At 48.8% G+C, this 16,317-nt stretch overlaps 1 protein-coding gene across 1 annotated transcript in view; it reads right to left on the bottom strand.

The window, feature by feature from the left end:
* Positions 1-227: 227 nt before the first annotated feature.
* Positions 228-16,317, bottom strand: part of LOC147710137 (E3 ubiquitin-protein ligase TRIM69-like) — a 97,217-nt gene continuing 81,127 nt past the window's right edge. Inside the window, exons 4-6 of the mRNA XM_086920833.1 lie at positions 2,870-2,892; positions 2,297-2,412; positions 228-1,967 (exon numbers count right to left, since the gene is read on the bottom strand). Coding sequence (XP_086776959.1) covers positions 1,435-1,967; positions 2,297-2,412; positions 2,870-2,892 — 672 coding nt within the window. The 3' untranslated portion in view covers positions 228-1,434. The remainder of the gene's footprint in view (positions 1,968-2,296; positions 2,413-2,869; positions 2,893-16,317) is intronic.

The raw sequence follows: 16,317 nt of genomic DNA, 5'->3' as shown, positions 1-16,317 counted from the left end.
ACAACGCAATCGGTGTAATTGCATGTGTTGTAGCGCATGTAATGTAACATTGCATATTCCTGACGAAATGCGCCGTCTGACTTCCTTCCTGCATGCCTAAACAGGTGGCCGACTCTGTGCTCTGCTGAACAAAGCGCCTGCTGCACTCACACAGCTCTGTGTGTTCTTACTATCTTAGTCACAACAGAGAAAGTGGCCATAAAACAAGAAAACACTACAAGTGCTGGTGCAAGAAAAGGATTGTTTATTAAAAATGTATACAAGCAAATCATTTTAAATTTTCAAACCAAGATAATAAAGGCTTAAAAAAGGCTAACCAATAACTGACCATGTCAACACAGAAGACATGTGCACCTGCCAACTAAAAACCAGACTTTTATTCCTGTGGTCAGTAAACCTACAGCAGCAGGGGTGGGGTAAATGCGTTTAAGTGCCAGGAGGGCAGACAAGTATCCAAATTAAACTACACTATCTTTACTGTGATGAATTTCTTTAAAGACTGCATAATCAACATGCTTTGTTTAGATCATAGTTTAAAAAACACAGCAACAGGTGGAGAAGCCAGACTAGTCCATACATATTCAAATAATGATCTGTGTGCTGCCTGTGACTTCCAAGCTCAGATCTGCATTACACCTCTGTGCTGCTCAGCCAGTGAGACGCACTGCAATGATCTGTGTGCTGCCTGTGACTTCCCACCTCAGATCTGCATTACACATCTGTGCTGCTCAGTCAGTGAGACGCACCGCAATGATCTGTGTGCTGCCTGTGACTTCCCACCTCAGATCTGCATTACCCCTCTGTGCCGCTCAGTCAGTGAGACCACCAGAATCTCAGTGTGCTGCTATGTTTCTTCTCAGCTCACATCTGTATAATACCTCGGATACTCAGCCAGTGAGACGCAGAATGGTCTCCCCCACCTCCCTCCGCAGCAAGAGTTTCTCACCGGTAACCACCAGGTAATGATAGGCGTAGACTGTCCATAGGGAGCCATATGAGCGCCAGTGTGGTCCAACATCCCAACAGCTCATTTTTGCTATTGTGTTGGTCTGAACCAATCACATGCCCGAAAGCGTCCGGCTGCACGGAGATTAGAAAGTGCTGTCAGAACATGTCCTAAAATGTTTGTACAAAGAAACTTGCAAACCCTCTGCCTCCCCTTACCCATCACATGAAACATAACAGAGCTCAGAGTGGAGCCCCCACATGCTGGATGCTCGAGTTCCTTCAACCCCAGCTGGCACAGCAAGTACTACAAGCAAGTCCACTCGAATCGTCTACCATCAAAGGCAGCAACGTCATGTAAAATGGGCAGAAATTGTTTAGGGATGCCAGAAAAAAACCAAAAGGAAAATAAAGAAGAACATTTGTATTTCTGGTGTAGAAACAGAGGACAAAATAAAATCTTTCCCAAGGAGCATAAGGTGGAAGACTCTACAATCGGAACTGCAGAATTCGGAGAGGTTCCCCCTTGCCTTCTTTCACACCAGTGAAAAAGAAGGGAAACAACTTCTCAGAGAAAGATCCGCTGAAGGTGTGGAAGTGCGCCATCTTGTCTGGGTCGTAGAAGGACACCTGCCCCTTCTCATAGTCAAGGTAGATACCCACTCGCTGCGGCTTCCGTTCCAACATTAGTGGTGTAGGTGGCAGTGTGAAAGCCCGGTAATCCTTACCATTGCGCACCACCGCCCAGAAGCCATTGTCCGGACACAACATGATCTCTCCCTTGCGGGTCACTGACTCCTTTGCAACACCCAGCCCCCACTCTGACTTCTGGCCGACCATTACCTCCCAGTAGTGTCGGCCTTGGTCGAAGCCAGTAGCGCCCAGCACGCATGCAGCAGGGTCGAAGCGTTCGGGCCCTTCTGGCACTGCCCGTTTTTTGTCTCCACAGCGCACCTTCACACTGTCCGTGATCACCAGGAATGGGCTGGCTGTGTTCTGGTCCAGCTTCATGATTTCTGGAGCTGGCAAGTAAAACATGAGCAAAGACATCTTAGGGAAAACAGCCAGAACATCCCCGAGAGCAGTCAATGCCCCGTAAATTTCCACCTGCAAAGCGATTTGGGGGTGGAGACTATTGCTTCTGAAAGCATGTCTGTAAAAGGAAATGTCTCCTGATACTTCCATAATCTTCCCTGCCCAATGCATCCCACTTTACTAGCCCCACAGACAATTTTACATTACCCATAAGGTGCATCCAGACTACAAGATGGAGTCCCGCCTGCTGGCCTTGCTCATTTCAGTGAAGTTCTGTTCCTCTGGGATTGGGTTTTGCACTTTTCCAACTACTCACCAACATCAAGAATTTTCAACATCTTCTTCCACACCCAGAACTGTACGGGGCCAGTGTAGTTCTCCTCCTTAAGCTCCACTGGGGTGTTGTCCACATCCAATGTTGGGATAATTGTTCTACAAAGGGGGGCACAACAAGCCTCTTGTCAGCCACAGTCAGTATGTACAGAATGACTTGCCACCTGCCCCGGATCCACCTCCCTCCCCACCCACACCCCCCCCCCCACAATAAAATGAAGGTGTACATTTTAGGGCCCCCAATTATAATGGCAAACGGAAAAGAGGAGTTACCTCTCCCACATGCAAGACAAACGCACAAATAAAACTTGAGCAAAACAAGAAATGCAATAATATTAGTTGTAGAAGGACCAATTACAAGCACAAGCAGGAGAGGACCACAGACTCAGCTCACACTGGTAAAGGCGACTTCGAAACAGACAAAAGTCACTTTGTTCTCATTTTAGAATACCCCTTTAGAAGGCACGAGTGGGACATCAAGGGCAACACAATATCAAAGAGGCAGAAGCATAGGACCGGCGTCCCCAAACTACAGCAAAGTGACATCAGTTCTCACCTTTCTTGGGTTGCCCGAAAGCTCTGTAAAAAACAAATGAAGTACTAAACATTAAAAAAAAATAGAACATTGCAAAGTAAATCTTTTATGATACTTCTCAACCAGTGAGTTGTGTAAAAATTAAGCAGAAAAATATAGAAGTAGGAAGGGATGAGCAGATGCAGGCGAGGTTTTGTTACCCCCTCTGGTTGTTTCAAATACAAGAAAAATATTTTCACAAAAATGACTATATATATATATATATATATATATATATATATATATATATATATATATATTACACACACACACACACACACACACACACACACACACATACACAAAACGTACACATGGAAGCCAATGTTTACAGTCTGAAGAAACTGGGTTCATACAAAGTAACGCCCAAATCTACCCATATCCCACTGACAAACGCATGGAAGACCGTAGGGGACACCGACCCAGAGCACGGACCAGTCATGGCTTCTCTGCCTACATGGGGTCCTACCACATGCATCACCCTACCACAAGGTAGACCCTGTCTATGAAGATGGGTTTGTTCCAGGGCCTGCCCATGTTAAAGGGAATTTTTAAGACTGTCCAAGAGTCGAGGGGGCGTGGTCAAAGTACTCGACATGGAAGTCGAGCACTGATACGGCCAGTGTCGCCAGACTTTCAACTGCGGCATCCTACCCAACAGCTTTGTGTTGACTCCTCCACTGCCCCCCTGCACATCGCCTCACTTGGGCAGGGGCCTATTCTACGATATCTCTCACCGCCTGGGGGGGTGCTGTGATGTTTGTTTGGAGCCAGTGCAGTGTAATGGCGGACACTGCAGACTTTGTTTTAAGCCCGGACTGTCCGCATCTAGATCTCTATTTAGCTGCAGCCCGTTATTACTGATAAAACTATATAGTGTACAAACAATAATGTTTGAAAATAGAGTTTCTGCAAATATGTGTCATTTGCTCATCACCGAGCCACGTGTTCTGGTTTGTTTTGCTCCGATTTAACTCTGTTTGCATCACACTTCTAATTACCAAAAAATGTGCTTTTGTAATTCCTGATAGATTTTGAAATATTTGCAAAATTAATTTACAAGCTATTTATATAACTGGTACGTGTTAGAGAAAAATTAATAAAACAACGAGTTGAGTGGCACACACCCATTTTAACCATGTTTATCAGCGTTTACACCACCTATTTAAAATGTGTGCATGCTATACTAGGCCAGGGAGCTGCCGGTCTCCTGTTCCGTGTTAATGGAATACATTTCAAGTAAATGTGTACCTGGATCCTAGTGCCCACAGCAAGATGTATTTAACTTGCACATGATACACTGAGAAAACTCCCTCGAGGCCTATCTTTCTATTATCATGAGGACTAAATCACTACTGGCCTCAATAATCAATGACCTCACTTCTGTGACACTGAAATGTATAATTTTGATTATCATTATTTATTTCATTTCTTTATATAGTTTATAAAATGTAATTTTTATCTTTAAAATTTTTTTTTAGATGTATACATCACAATACTTGCACATTGAACTTAAGCTCATATAACATTTATTCACATTAACTGAATTAAGTATTCTTAGAAACCACTTATTTATTATATCATTTTTAAATTTTTCATGTGTACCAACAGTTAATGCATTGCAGTAACAGAGAAAAATACTATCTTCAGACGCTCACTTGACAAAAATCAACTCTAGTAATAGAGAGAAAAATAAACCTTCCTTTCCAAGCAGCCATGAGTTAACCCCTTCGTGCTTCAGTCGGCCGTTGGCCGACACGAGCACTACCTCCCTGGTGCTGCGCACTACCAACAGCTGGCGCAGCCCCACCCACTCCGTCGAACGCCCGCACTGCAGCGAAATGTTTTGACGCGGTAAACGGGTTAAAAGACAAACTGACATTTGACCTCTTTCCATGACAAGACAGCAAATATGTCAAGATAAACACAAGATTTAAAGGCATCTTTTTTGCTCATTCACTTTCTGAATGAACAGAACACCTCTTCTTTTCCAGCCTAGGCCAAATGGGACTAATAGGTGCTAAAAATAGCTCGACCTGATCAAATTTTATTCGCAATTGCGAGTGGGCGAGTAGTTTGAGGCCTGCCCCCTGCATCAAATCCTCCCCACCTCCCACCCCTGCCAGCTGGTGTGGAGCGCTCTGGCCCCACCTCCGGTCCAGAGCCCACCCCAGACCGGTTTTGCAGGCCTGCACTGGCTCGGGTCTCAGCCACGCACAGGGCCGGAGCAGACATGGGGGTTGCAGACATCATGATTAGTGCGAGGCAGAGAGGTGGTCGAAGCAGCTCCTCCTCCCACACAGACATTCTAAAGAGGACGGGAGTCACAGGTTTTCCTTTTTACCCTGAAATGAGGAAACCTGGGGCCTGCTCCCTTGTGGGTCCTTACATCTAAAACACCAATGCATGGCTCAGAACACAGCATTGAACATTGACCTCTTCAGGTTGACGGCAGCCGATCTCTTGTCCCGATGATTTATTTGGATGCTCCAGCATGGGATATCCCCCCCCCCCTCTGTAAATCTTGATTGGGGTGCCATACTGAGCACCCATTCCCCATTTGGAGAGTTAATGTGTGGCGTCCGCTGGACTCAACGTGCCGCCTTTATGGAGGAGGAATTGCGTGCCACGCAGCAAGTAAGCCCACCCGAGAGTAAGTCCACCCGAGAGGGCTGCTCAAGACCTACATTCAGCTGAGGGAATTGGCACAACAGGCACTAGAGACAGACCTAGAGGCCCTAATCCTTGCTCTGGAACACTAGGTCAGTGGCTCTGGCCGTTCAACCTGAGACTAGTTTCCCTGGAGGAGCCGAAGCAGTACTGAAGGGCCTCGACTCAATAAGTATATGAATCAGGAGACAACTCAGATACACTGCTATATTGGTTAGCGATCCGCAATATATCCACAAGAATGTCAAGCTATGTGCTAAAGCCCTGGCGACTCGACTGAGTCGAACCCTGAACCACCTTATTCATCCAGACCAATGTGGTTATACGCCGGAAAGAAGTAGCCACCACTGTATTCGCAGAGTGAAGTTGGCGCTCTCCCCGATGCATCACCTGGGTGGTAATCTAGCCCTCCTTCTCATAGATTTTTGGAAGGCATTTTCAACAGTTTCTTGGTCTTTCCTGATGCTGTGCTTCAGCAGCCAGGGTTAGGCCCCATGTTTCAGAGAAGGGTATATCTTCTATACAATGCCTCCACAGCTAGGGTCCGTGTCAGAGTTTTATTCCCCATCACAATTTCTAATCCATAGAGGCACGCGTCAGGGATGCCCTCTATCCCCACTTCTTCGCTATTGAGTCTCTGGTCCATATGATACGCTGCGACGCACAGGCTTGTGAAAATGGAACCATCTGCCTTTTAACTTTAAGGGGTGTATCGTACTTTTCAAAATGATGTGCATTCCTCTGTATTTATCCATCCTAACAAATTTTTCCTATCCAATCACCCAGGGATGGCTTTGATCCCGATCCTCAAAATTTGACATCTTTCATATGGGTGGGTATGCAACATTGTGTAGCATTTAACTCTGCATGGAAATCTCCTTTTGACTGCAGCATTGGCATGTCGGAAATTTACGGCTATTATCTATCAACCCAGCAAGTGCCCTTAAATGAATGGTTCACAGGGGGCCGGGATGACCCTGCTTACCACGTAGAACTCCACTTACTGCAGTCTGAAGTGCTCCTTGACTTGCTCTATGGAGGCAGCATTGCCCTATCGGGCCGTCCTGCACCCAGGTGGTGGTGCTCTGCTGGAGGGCTGCACTCTGTGGGAACGCCTCCTGATAGAGTTGAATACCCCACCCCGGACTCAAACCACCACCTCCCCAGACTCCAACACTCCCCGTAACTCAAGTTTCCTCCAGCTGCGACAGGCCCTGCGAACTCACCTCTCACAGCATGCCCAACTCTGAGTACAATCCACTTGAACCCAACATTTTCATGGGACGCCTGTGCAGGGGAGCTATATCTGTAGTTTATCATTCATTGATTTTCAACGCCTCAGACGGGTTCCTCTCTCTTTGGCGGAAATTGGAAGACTAGGTGGGCGAACTAGAAGAGGACGATTGGAGGGAGACATGTCTACCTCCAAGAGAACTGGCGATATCATTGTGGCTGCATATAATCCAGGCCAACTCCCATCACGCAACCTTTTTTAAAAAACTTTTTTTATTATTTTGTTCCTCCAAATCAGCAGACCATGTACTAAAACAATCATACATCTCGTCCACCTCAGCCGAGGTGGTGAACATTTTAACAATAATACATGCCAGCAATTAAGCCTAAGGTCGCATTGGTGGGGGATTCTCCATCTTCATTATTTTCTTCGTTTTTAGAAGCATCATCTTAACTCAACTGCAATTAAACTCCCCCGCCTCCCTTCCAACCACCCCTCTCTGCCCCCCCCTCCCCTGCCGGGTCTGTACAACTTTAGGTCTATGCATCTTATCATTCATGTTGGATCTCCTTGTGTCTCTCCCCTTTGACCTGGGCCCGTCCCCCCTGTGGAAGGCGTCTCCTCTGAGCTTTCTTGTGTGGGTTGTGGGGCCTGTCCCGCTATCTCTTGAATCATCAATCCCCACGCCATTAGCACCTCGGGTAGGTTGTTATCTCTCCTGGTCTTAGGCACGTGCTCTTCCTCTGCCAGAGCCCACTCCCTCAGATCGGTCTTCCATTTCGCCAATAGTGGCCCCATATGGATTAACCAATGGATTGCGATATGCCGCTTGGCTATAACAAGGTCCAGGACCAGGAACCGCCTACTTGTCTTAGGAGGTATCAAGCCCAAGAGACAGGCGCGCGGGTCCAGGGCAATTGTCACCCCTGCTATCCTGGTCAGGTCCTCTAGGACCGCCATCCAGTACGTCTGGATCATTGGGCAAGTCCACACCATGTGTGGAAAACCCGCCTGGGCGTTACGAAATCTAGGGCAGTGTGGAACCCTGGAACTATCGATGGCCTAAATCCGCCTCGGTGAGAGGTAGATCATATGTATTATATTATACTGGATTTGTTTGAAGCGATTGCATACAGACACCTTCCGCAGACTCTCGTGTATCTTTTCCCATTCCTGTTGTGTGATCTCTTGTGGACACACCCACTGCCATTTTTTTCTATTTTTAAGGGGCCATTCTTTTTATTGTCCCTCAGTGTCCTGTAGAGGTGAGTAACAAATTTCCGCTCCCAGCCATGGTGATCATAGTGACCAAGCTTTGGGTGTGCCCTGGAGCTTATGGAAACTAGGGCCACAAGTGCTGCGACGTAGCTTCTATTTTTGCATATTGCAAAAACTGCCCCAAGCCCAGCTCAAAGGAGGTCACCGCCGCCTGATAGGTGATTAATTTATTGTCCGGGTAGAGGTCAGACAGCATCAGGCAGCCCCTTCTTTGCATTTATCTGTTGACATAATCTGGTCAATTTGAGAAAAGGGTGGCATTAGCCAGAAGTCCGCCTCCGGGGCAAACAGCCGTTCCCGGATTAGTCTTCGTACCACTCGGTTCCATATTACAGCTACAAGTCACACCAAGGAGGACTGTGTTCCCGGTGCCCCCCGCCCGCCAGAGAAGTGATCCCAACTCAGATCTCATATGTGCTTGCCAGCAAGGACCTCTCCCAGGAGGAATTCGTGTCCAACCAGGCTATAGCATGTTGCAGTTAAAAGCAAAGTAATAAAGTTATAAATCTTGAATCTCTAAACCCCCTTTGCCCCACCTACGTTTCATGACCTCTAGACTAACCTGGCATCGCTTTCCATTACATAATATTAGGATAAGCAGTGCATCCAATTCCCGGAATATCCTGTGCGGTAGTTCAATAAAGGAACCTTGCATTGTGTAGAGACATTGAGGCAGGACCACCATCTTTATCAAGGTGATCTTCCTCATTAGGGAGAGTTTAAGTGTGTTCCAAAAGGCAATGCTACCCTGAAGGCCCTGGATAATACTCCCCATGTTATGCTGGTAAAAAATGGCCTCATTCCTCCCGTCCATATACCCAGATATCGAAGTGTGTCTGCTACCCATGGCAATTCCAGCTCCAGGCGCTGGGCTCCCTCCCAAATCGCTCTCCGATCAAATCGCGTAGAGCTGAGATTTCGTTTTGATGATGGAAAGCCCAGAGGCGGCAGCAAACTGAGTCAGTGCAGCAATCAGGGTCGGCAAGGACTGGGTCGGCAGATTCAGGTATATCAACGTGTCATCGGCGTTCAGGGATACGACATGCGCCGAATCCCCCACTCGTATGCCCTGTCCCTCGAGTACTACGCGGAAATGGCAAGCCAATGGCTCCATTGCCAGGGCAAACAGCAAGGGGGAGAGCAGGCATCCCTGTCGCGGCCCCCCTTGCTATGGGTATTGTGTCCGACACACATCGTCTCGTGCGAACCCTTACCACCGGTCGGGCATAGAGCAGTTTTACCCAATTGAAAAAACCCTCACCCAGTCCCATTTTTAGAAGTACCTCCCATAGATAGCCCCATCGGATCGAGTCAAACGCTTGTTTGATAGCTAGGAACACTAAGGTGCTCTGTTGGGCCCGTCCCTCCAATGATTGCATAAAGTGTGCGAGGCGGCGGATATTCCACAGCGTATTCCTGCCCGGTAAAAAAACAGACTGGTCATCATGTACCAGCCGCCGAAGATATAGGAGGAGCCTATTAGCTAGGTTGGCTGATGATTTTAAGGTCCATGTTCAGCGCTGAAATTAGTCTATAAGAACTGGGGAGTAGAGGCTCCTTCCCTGGTTTGGGGATTGTTGGACTTGGCCCTTCTGGCAGGTTCACCCCTGAACTTTTTGCCTTTTAGTATTACATAATTATAATGATTTCTGGTCTTTGCGCACTTTAGCACTGTGGCGCAGTGTAAAGTGCGTGCGCTCTCTAAGTGCCAGGTCACTAAAACAGTGGGGACCTGCTCAGCTCTTTTACGTTCCCTGCGTAAAATTATGCCACTCCTCCCTGTACAAGCTCGGGCATTAATAGTCAGGTGCACTATTCTCAGTCGCCTCGACTATTGTAACGCGTTGCTACTCGAGTCTCCTGTTACGCTGCTAGACCGGCTTAAAAGAATTCAGTCAGCCGCTGCCAAGCTAGCTCTCGGCTGGACTAGGAGATCCTCGGCCACAGCGGCCTTAGCCGAGCTACATTGGCTACCTCTGAAGCAGCGTGTGGCATTCAAGTCCCTCTGCCTTGTTTTAAGGCTCTGCATGGACTCGGGCCCAGACCTCTGCAAGCCCTGTTCTCGTGGTACACTCCCAACAGAGCCCTGCGATCGTCCTCAGCCTGTCTGGTAAAAGTGCCCAGATACAACAAAGTCAGAACTGGGGGCAGATCATTTAGGGTCGCAGCGGCTAAATTATGGAACAGTTTGCCCATCGACATCCGCCAAATTTCACAACTCCTTCCCTTTCGGAAACAAATCAAGACCTGGTTATTTCCCTAACTCCCCCCGCTTGTTACCCGCTCTTGTTCTCCTCAGTTAGAGTATTCTCCAGCGCCAGGAAACCTGCAAGGTATCAGTTGCGCTATACAAATACTTTAAATAAAATAAATAAAAGATTGGCCTGCCCTCCCATAGGAATGCATGGGGAATGTGTGTGTCCATGGTAATTCCTGATGCGTGGGGAGTGCAGGTGCGAGTTTGGTATGAGCGGACTCGTGTGATTAAATGCTGCGTGATGATGTGTGCAGCGTTATTGTGTCTAGTGTGGAAGTGCCACTTCTAGAAGTTTGCCTGTCTGTGCAGTGAATGTGCTGGCTTGTGATTGGCTGGGGCTAGCTGGTGTGCCTGGCTCCTGGAGTCAGGATGGGTCTGCCCCGGTGGTGAATGGGAGATCTGCATGTTGATGGCTGGGGAGGAGTGCACCTGGGACCTGAATAGGGCTGGTCTTTCCCTTCACAATGCTGTCTCCACCCCCTGTGGTGTGTCTGATGTCCCTGACCCATCCTGTGAATAGGCAGAGGGGCTGAGCAAACAAAGTGCTCAGGAACCAGTTGCATATGGTTCGCCCCTTGCCTGCACCTTTGACAACAAAGGAATTTTGGGTATAAAAAGAGGCTGTGACCTCTTGTAAAATGTTCTTGTTTCCTGACTTGAATCTACCAGGGGCGTGCTGCTGCTGGGGCCCAGGGGAAGGCTTGCATCCCTGGGCCCTGCCCAGCCCCTGGATGCCTAGAATGACTGGGGGACTCTTCTACTTTTTGGATTCCTGACAGAGGGGGCCTTCCTGATGGTGGGGCCCAGGAGGGACCGCCATGGGGGCTGTCTCCTTGCTGGGATGCCCAGTGTGCTGGCCCCTGGGCCCTGCCTTGCCTCCCTGACCTCCATTTGCTGTTGCCTGTGCCCCAGGAATTGATGCTGCCTCTGGGCGCCCTGTGAGCGCTGGGCTCCTTTCCCCTGTGGCCCTGTGCGAGGGAATCCAGAGCGTAGGGATTCTCCCTTGGACCCTTCATCGCAGGTGCCCACCCTGCATTATGCTCGTTATGGTATCTTATAATTATTATTACGGGTGCCCACCACGTTTTGATGTGCCCCAAAGCGGGTACTCACCCAGCTATTTACTTTTTTTTTATTATGAGGGTGCCACCCCTCATTTTGCCCCCGTTAAATCACTGCCACGGCCCTCGCGCCGCAAAATAGGAAGTCAGGCACCATAGTGCCCGACTCGGGGCGGGACTTCCGGTTCTGCGAGGAAGTCATGCCGCCGCCGTGCTCCGATTGGGGGGAAGCCTTGATCCCGCCTTTCCGGTCTCCCGTGTGGAGAGGGAGACCGGAGTTGCTGCCCACCCGCGAAGGAGAAGCCGCCGAGCCACCCAGGCTGCACCCTGAGTACCAGTCCTGAAATGGGGGACCGGGTGAACAAAAGCGGTCGGGCGGGGCTCCGAGGGATCGGGAGAGCCCCGCTACCGCCGGCGAGTGAGGACTTCTGCCTCCGCCTCCCCAGCCGGTGAGTTAGCAAGTGCTGGGTCGGGCTCCGGATGTGCCTCAATGGTGCCGGTCCAAGCCCGGCCTGTGTCTTGAGCGGCCCCCGCCTGAAGGGAGGGTCGCTCCAACGTCAGGGGCATTGATGCATTAGAGCCAACGAAGGCTCCAGGGGCCATTGTCCTTCCGAGTCCCCTGGGAGGGGACTCGGAACGATCCCGGGGGCATTGTTGTGTTTAGAGCCCGAGAGGCTCCCACGCGCATTGGGGGCATTTCCGAGGGTAGAGCGGCCCCGGTTGGCAGCGGGCCGCTCCCCCAGTGTGGCCCCATACTTGGTCTCGAGCCCCAGAAGCTCCAACGTGTGGTGGCATTATTGTTGAAGAGCCCACGAGGCTCCTAAGGGCACTGTTGTTCATTTAGAGCCGGAGGGCTCCAACCTATTGCGCAGTCTTTTGTCCGAAGGGCTGGTGAGAGCCCTGTCGCAGTGATCCTTTCCAGCTGCCCAGCAAGTAGTGGGCTGCTGCTACGTTTAGGTTTTCCTTTTAGGGACATGTGTTCTTCTGAACTCAGGAGTGAGTCGCACTCCTTCGCCCTACCTTGGCCTTCCCCAGCTGCGCAGCACATAGTGCCAGCTGCATCGTTTAGGCCCCTTGCTATTGTCCCCATTTGCCCAGCAAGTAGTGGGCAGCTGCTACGTTTAGGTTTTGGTGCAGTGGCGCAACCTGGACTTCAATGTGATTTCTGCGCTAAATGGGATTTATGTGCTTCTTAGGGTGCTAGGAAATGTACTGTGTGTAGAATGTTTTGCGCACCCTGTTCTGATACCTCTAGACATATGTTTATGCTTAGGAGGTTGTTTTGTCTAGTATGGGTTATACTAGTGTGTTCATGGGTCCCTGCGTGATAGTTGCCTAAGGTGTTTAGGATTGCGTAGGGGGTACTTACCTTTTGGCAGTGGTTACTGGTTGTGGTCTACAGTTGCTATTTGGAACTATAGTTATTATAAGTGCTATTGCTACAAAGTGCTAATTCTACCAAGTGCTAGTTCTAAAAGTGCTTATTTCCGACAGTGGTCCACGTGGCCCTGTCCCGTGTACCTAATCCCTTGTAGTTATTGCCCGTGCCAGTTGGCACAATGTACATCCTGTGATTAGGATTCTGATGTGTTCTGATAATACAGAGGTTATTTTTATATAACCTTGTGTGGAGTTCCTTTTGTGGAGGGCCTGGGATGTTGTTGCTGGTGGGTGCGTGCGCAAATGCTTTACACATCGCCTCCGAGATAAGCCGGACTGCTCGTGCCAAGCTACCAAGAGGGTGAGCAGGGATTATCTTGGCGGGTGCCTTCCTTGCCCTGACTTAGAATGGTGGTTTCTGCCCGACTTTGGCGTAAACCTTAGCCAACCAGAAATCCCATTTCTAACAGGGATCATCACTATCAATTTTTCCCTTATGGAGTCAGGGAGCAGAACGCATTTGTTGGCCTCCACCGTGATTTCTAGGAGTTTAGGAATCAGGACCCTCCATATTCTTTATAAAGTTCTACTGCTATGCCATCCATCCCGGGAGACTAAGCGGTCTTCAGGTGAGCGATTGCCGTCCGTATCTCCTCCCTACTAAAGGGGGCTCCTAATGCTTCCTGACTCTCCGTGTCTATGCAAGGCAGTTCCACCTCAGCTAGATAAGACTCTACAACCTCAGGGGCCATGGGGGATTGGGGCTATGAGTATATTCTAAGTAAATGTGTCCGTAATGCTTTATTGGTGTCATGTTGCGTATTTACCACATGTCCAAGGTCATTTTTAAATGCCAGAATCGGGTGGGGTTGAGTCTCTGCCAGAATCAGGCGTGCTAGTAGCTGTCCCGCCTTATCCCCTTCTGTATACCATCGACGCCTGATCGCATTTTGTTAAATTTGCCAAGCGAGTCCCATATGTCCCCTATCTTCCATCCCATTTAGCCGGCCCCTCTCGGTTCATGGGAAGCTCCTTCTCCAGTGCCGCTAAGCGCTCCTCATATTGGCATAGGTCGTGCTCCAGCACTTTCTTAACTCCCACCTCCGTGGACATACATACCCCCTGTATCACCACCTTCATCGCGTCCCATTCGATCGCCCTGAGGCTGGCCGAGCCCCAGTTTGCCTCAAAATAGGCATCCAGCCCATTCGAAATGGCATCCTTATAGATTTGGTCCCCAAAGGCTTCGGTATTGAGCCTCCATAACGGTATCTTGGACCTCGGCCGGCCCTGCGAATATGTTATTAATAGCGGGGAGTGATTAAACAAATAGCGGGCCAGATATTGGGTCTCCTCTATCTGATGCACCGCCGTCTTTTGAATAAAGAAGTAATCTAGTCTGCTATAGGTATTGGCCACAGGTGTATGACACGACAATCAGGGTTGCGGTGTGGCCATATAGCCAATAATAGTCAATACCAACAAGAGAGGAAGGGCATGAGTAGGCACTCCTGTACCCCAATCAAATATTTATTAACAACAAAGGAGTGACCGTGATAAGAGTGCTATCAAAATAAACTAGTGAGGTGTAATGTTATTCCACTATGTGCTGCAAATGTGATCAATGCTCACACACGTGCATGCACACAGCGAAATCTCTGTCTCCCTATGCACGCCCTATGGGTCCTCCTCTGAGGAAGAGACCTGGTGGGCTTACTGGTCACCCAGTGTTAAAAGGAGGGAAAGAACCTTTCTTATTAGAAGGACCCTCACTCACCACTAGTTGGTGACATGCTTCATCATTGGGTCCCCGCTGGGGTGACCGAATGTCTCCCCAGCGTGCTACGACGCCTGGTTACAGCGGAGCAGGATGTGGTGAGTGCAACAGTGCCCAAATTAGGAGGTGACTAAACGTGAATGTGTAAGTGTATTAAAAAATGCAGAAGTTGTGCCTTTACAAAAATCTTTAATAATGGCCAACCTGCATTGAATAAAAACAAAGTGGACGGACTCCCCAGGTTCTAAGTTAAGGAACCGGAATCCTAATCAAGATCAAAAGTTGGTCAACATGTTTCTGGTGTCAATTTGCAATTAGCTCAGCATTCTTCAGGACCTACGCAAAAGTCCTCCGGTGGTGTATGCGCGCTAAGGCGTATCCTCCCGGAAGGTGAAAAATATGAAAAATATATACAGTGTAGAATAACCGGATGGTTTCCGTAAGTAACCCACTACAATTTTAGTAGGGATACATAAAAATCTTCCTTAGAGGCATAGTCACGCCCCTTCGGTAAAGACAGCGTGGGACTCCTTCACGCTGTGTTTATTTCGGCATCCGCGGCTCCCCTCAATGTGCCTGCTGTCTTTCGGCTGCCTCTAAGGAAGATGTTTATGTATCCCTACTAAATTTGTAGTGGGTTACTTACGGAAACCATCCGGTTATTCTACACTGTATATATTTTTCATATTTTTCACACTTAGAGCCTCCCGGGAGGGTACGCCTTAGCGCGCGTACACCACCGGAGGACTTTTGCGTAGGTCCTGAAGAATGCTGAGCTAATTGCAAATTGACAGCAGAAACATGTTGACCAACTTTTGATCTTGATTAGGACTCCGGTTCCTTAACTTAGAACCTTAACTTAACTTAGAACCTGGGGAGTCCGTCCACTTTGTTTTTATTCAATGCAGGTTGGCCATTATTAAAGATTTTTGTAAAGGCACAACTTCTGCATTTTTTAATACACTTACACATTCACGTTTAGTCACCTCCTAATTTGGGCACTGTTGCACTCACCACATCCTGCTCCGCTGTAACCAGGCGTCGTAGCACGCTGGGGAGACATTCGGTCACCCCAGCGGGGACCCAACTAGTGGTGAGTGAGGGTCCTTCTAATAAGTAAGGTTCTTTCCCTCCTTTTAACACTGGGTGACCAGTAAGCCCACCAGGTTTCTTCCTCAGAGGAGGACCCATAGGGCGTGCATAGGGAGACAGAGAGATTTCGCTGTGTGCATGCACGTGTGTGAGCATTGATCACATTTGCAGCACATAGCGGAATAACATTACACCTCACTAGTTTATTTTGATAGCACTCTTATCTCAGTCACTCCTTTGTTGTTAATACATATAGCCAATAAGCCATAGTTTTGAAGCATCTGGTCCAGTTCTTCTCAGACTTTAGGTTTGGCATCCAGTTTTGGGGAGGAGGGGTGGAGGGGGGTATCTGTCTAGCTCCCCGTCAAGGGCACAATTTAAATCTCCTGCACCAATCAATACCGTGTCTGAATCCAAATCTAACTGCCCCAAGACTAGACGTAAAAACTCACCATTATCGCTATTCGGGGTATACATATTACCCGACCGTCCCCCCCTTCCCCACCTCCGATTGTGTTTCTTGTACCAGACATAGCGGAGAGACCTGGTTTTGTGTTGGGATTGCTTCCAGTTCAGTAAGGAGAGTGCCATCTGGTCCCACCATGATACGTCCTCCATCTGTCCGATTTCGTGCCCTCTGTCGTCGTTCCTCATGGTTCCGGTGTCAACCACTCCGCCTTC

The sequence above is a fragment of the Lissotriton vulgaris genome, chromosome 5 (assembly GCF_964263255.1).
Source record: "Lissotriton vulgaris chromosome 5, aLisVul1.2, whole genome shotgun sequence".
NCBI classification, from domain to species: domain Eukaryota; kingdom Metazoa; phylum Chordata; class Amphibia; order Caudata; family Salamandridae; genus Lissotriton; species Lissotriton vulgaris.
The sequence above is the reverse complement of the archived record's forward strand: the minus strand, read 5'-3'. Positions and strand labels throughout refer to the sequence as shown.